General features: G+C 38.6%; 1 protein-coding gene across 1 annotated transcript in view; it reads right to left on the bottom strand.

Moving 5' to 3' along the window:
* Positions 1 to 2,755: 2,755 nt before the first annotated feature.
* LOC118404995 (ubiquinol-cytochrome-c reductase complex assembly factor 1-like) overlaps positions 2,756 to 4,309 on the bottom strand; it is a 5,731-nt gene continuing 4,177 nt past the window's right edge. The window contains exons 7-8 of the mRNA XM_035804394.1: positions 4,033 to 4,224; positions 2,756 to 3,544 (exon numbers count right to left, since the gene is read on the bottom strand). Coding sequence (XP_035660287.1) covers positions 3,452 to 3,544; positions 4,033 to 4,224 — 285 coding nt within the window. The 3' untranslated portion in view covers positions 2,756 to 3,451. The remainder of the gene's footprint in view (positions 3,545 to 4,032; positions 4,225 to 4,309) is intronic.

Here is a 4,309-nt window from a genome sequence, read left to right as displayed (position 1 = left end):
CATCTGGCGAAATCACGCACTCTCCATAGAATTCACTTGATGTGGCCTAACGCACTAATAAGAGACAGAACCCGGCGACTCATTTCCAGAACGATGAGGAAACTAGCGAAAGCATTGATGGTATTGTCGGCGTGTGTATTTCTGACGGACGGTTTTCAGGAGTGCGTTTTCGACTCCCGCTGCCTGTGTACCTCCAACGGACGTTCCGTCATTTGCTCGTCGGGCCGCCTCGACGATATCCCCGCCAACATTCCCCGTACAGTCGGTACGTTGATCGTAGAGGACGGGCAAATCACCGAGCTAAAGAAAACTTCTTTCCTCGATTTAACCAAGCTGAGGGGGTTGTATCTGACGAACAACAAAATATCCACAATTTTTGAAGGTACGATCACCACCTGTGTTCGACTTATGACAGTGGACCTTTCGAGAAATCTGTTAAAACGAGTGTTTAAGCATTATTTTTCGGGGCTTGAGGATTTGAAGTCGGTGAACTTGTCACGAAACGTGATCGAGTGCGTGGAGCGAGAGGCTTTTGAAGGCTGCAAAGCGCTTTCCAAAGTCGACTTTTCTGGTAACCGTCTTATTTTTGTTCCGTGGCATTCTCTGCTGCGAAATCATTACATCAAATACACCAGTACTATGCGTAGGGCAGTTGCGTTCGTTATCGAGTTTAATCAAATCTTGAGCGCAGGTTTTCAAGAAAAAATTAAAACTTTTGCGCCACCTGTTTACATCAATGTGTTTGGCAATCCATTACACAAGACTTGTATGGGCAATTCTACGGTTAATCCAGAAAATGACATCCGCTTGCAATTGGACAGTACAAAAATTCCAAATTGCGAACCATCGCTTGAGAAACAGACAAGCGGCGAAGCATTTTTATCTTGCTGCCCTGAAATGACTTTAGTTCAGTATGTAAATGTGGTGGAAATCAGCTGTTCAAACAACAGACAATATATTCATCCAACATACCCGAACATTCTACGAAAGGTGATCTTTCCCCACGACGATCGCCCGACGCCATCCGAAGAGGCGCCGACAACTCACGACGTTATCCCGACGCCGTCCGAAGACCCAACGAAAACTCGCGAAGTCATCCCGACGAAAAAGAACTTTTCTAATACATCTATTTCTACTGTTTCTTTTACGAGGCTGTACAATGTAAGTAACGTTATATATTTGAATGGAAACAATATAGCTTATTGGAAAAATGATATGCTCCAAGTAGAGATACACGGCTTGGTTATGATTATATCGACGGCAATTGTGGGCATTGTCTTCAGTTGTTTTAAGATACATTTTTTACACGTAAGAAACAGGCAGCGCTGAAACCATTATCACTTCTAAATCTTATATGATGATAATTATAAAACAATAGAACAGACATGTATATTACAAAACGACCTGCTAAAGTAGCGCTTATTTTACGTTATTAAAAAACATAACTATTTCACCTCTATCTGGTTGTATTTCCATGTAGCAGATGGTTTAGTGTAAGATTGTGGTTAAGGATGGAGTGAAATATCGTGCAATTACTCGCTTGTTATCGAAATAGATGAGAGCCTGTTGATTTGAAGAAAGTTACACGTCTTTATTCTTCATCATTATATTAAGCTCATCATATTGTAAAATCTTATGATGTTCGTTGTATCAAAAAGAAGAATGAAGTACAATGTAGACTTTGTAAGATTATGTAGATGAGCAAAGATGAGAAAATTATGACCATGGCAGAATTAATGTCATAATTCTACCATGTTTCCAAGGACTGCCACATTTTAAAAACGTTACTTTAAAAATATCTGCCAATGCAGCATCAGCAATCTCTAAGATATGCACACTTCACATATCCAGGTGTTCAACACATTCCTGAGAAGGCCTCGATGACAAGGTTTTCTTAATGTGTGAGTCTCAAATCTATGTGTGCCCTGAGGAATTATGAGATTGAGAGTGGATAAAGCTCTTCAAAGAGTTCTGCATCTTTATTTAGTATCTTGTATATGGTGGCATTCATTTATTCATTCATTTATTCTTTCATCAGTGAATAAATGTAACTTAAATCAATGAAACGTAGAATATGAGACGTGTAAGGGTATATAGTGTGGTGAATAAACCAAGAGAGAAAACTATGTTTTTGGCATAGTACCATGAAGTGTTGTGATGTGTTGTGGTATAATAAAGTTGTGATTAAAATGGATACATTGTTTGTCATGACAATGAATTTAAGTGTGGCCATTTTAGTAAATCAGGTAAAATGTATGCAAAATATCTTAAGGCTTACGCAAGGTAATCAAAATCATATCCAGTTGCTTGCGTAATTGTAATTAGGTGTATCTTATTACCAGTACCTGGATGCCTAATCTTCAACCACGTATTACCTTAAGGCTTAAGCAAAGTAATCAGAGATGGCAGACTTCACCCCTTTACCCATAAGGCTTCATGACCATTCAAGTCAAACAGACAAAAATTCCAGCACTGCATATGTAGAGCAACACTTGCTGTATTGTGGATATTCGGAATTGTCGACAACACACAGACAGATAGACAGACAGGCCAACGGCAATACTTCATTCGCTTGGGGAGAAGTAAAAAAGCCTCTTCAGTTGGACTCTTAGAAATCAATGGGTCATCTTAGGCATCTTTTTTAAGACTTTGAAAGACAAAACATAAGAAAGTGACTACTAGTATTTCTTCTGCATGTGAAGTTGAAAAAAACTTAACCTTCAAACACTACACAAAAAATCAAAGGAAAACAAACTAGTTTATCAACATTTTATAATTATGAGACGGTACTATACAGTCTTGGCTAAGAAATGTCAACCAACTTCTTCAGATTTTTAATTCAATTCCAACAAGACAAAGACACATATATACGTCTAACCCTTGGTACCAGTCTTCATGCCTTTTCAAAATAAAGTTTGTCCTAATTAAACTTTAGATTCAATACCCAACAACACATTCCTAGTTAGTTTCTTCTCTCGAGGTAGTTAAATGACTTCATTGACTTCACAGCTTGTAATCCCCTCAAAGATATCTTAATTGTTATAATTCAATCTTTCAGGGAAATTCTAAAAATTTTCAACTTTCACTCCATTGGTATTAATGGTTTGAACGAGCCATCTTTAAATGGCAGTTACCAGGCAACAGAGGTCGTGGGAGACCAAGGAAATGTTGGTAGAAGTGTCTTAAAAAGGACATCAATGTTAAACTTTGTGGTCTTGCCAGTGTAAACCAGCGGCTTGGAAGTGCAGTGTGAAGACTATCCGACTGCTGTCCACCTCTGTGTCAGGGACCCCAGCAGCAGTATAATCAAATACCGGGTAAAACAACTTCTTTTATAGCATTTGTACATACCAACTTACTGTGCAAAAGACAGTCATCATTTCATACAGTTATTTTGACTCAAACAAATCTTACATATAGTTTTCTGTTTGGGGGAAATTTGTTTTTTTACCTATTCCAATGGCATTTTAGGGTCAAAGGGCAGCCAGGGGACCTTGCCGTACTTCAGCAGCTGTTCAGTGTCAAGGGCATCAACGTGCTGCATCTGAAATTTGAAAAAAGGCTTTTAAAAACTTCTGCATTTCAACATACATTGTAGTCTTAACATAATGACAAGCTAATAGAAAGTGACACTGTTTCATTTTGCATGTCCTCTCATAATCTTATTCAAGCTCTGTTTGCTCCCGATAGCCTCACTTGATTTAGAAACTACTGTAAAGGCCTTCAAGGTTGCAAGGATTTAGTTTCAAGGTGGTGAGAAAATGGAGTGTTTTGCGACAATTCATATTTTTCTGCTGAAATGAAGGGTTAGGCAGGCAAAAGAACAAGCAATTTCATAGTAAAGGCTTAATCAGAATAAAACAAAAACATTGCAAAACCGCAAAAATTTCAACATCAACAGTATTTCTATTTGAACATTTGCCAATAATATACGCAAAAGCTTGAATAAGCACCTAGTGTGTTATCAAAATGTATTTAAATACTTCTACAATTGTTTTATGTAGCTTTACCTTTACACTTTTATTTCTTTACCTGATGTCTAATGTATGCGACGAGTCGTTCTATCTTCTCAGGATCGTCACAGCTCTTGTTAAAGACAGTTCTCCAGACGGCGCCAGCGAGCGTCCTGTCATCACAGATGATCCCCTCATCATACGAGAATATCATGGCGTAAAACTGCTCCGTCCACACGTTCAGGCTTTCAGTCATTTGGGAGGACGATATCTGCGAAGGACACAGCACACAACAGTTCCAAAACAAGCTGCAAAGGGCCAAAAGCTACACTAACTCTCCTTAAATCAAAAGCTAC

The sequence above is a fragment of the Branchiostoma floridae genome, chromosome 17 (genome assembly GCF_000003815.2).
Source record: "Branchiostoma floridae strain S238N-H82 chromosome 17, Bfl_VNyyK, whole genome shotgun sequence".
Classification (NCBI taxonomy): domain Eukaryota; kingdom Metazoa; phylum Chordata; class Leptocardii; order Amphioxiformes; family Branchiostomatidae; genus Branchiostoma; species Branchiostoma floridae.
Note: the sequence above shows the minus strand (reverse complement) of the source record. Positions and strands in the feature narration are given on the sequence as shown.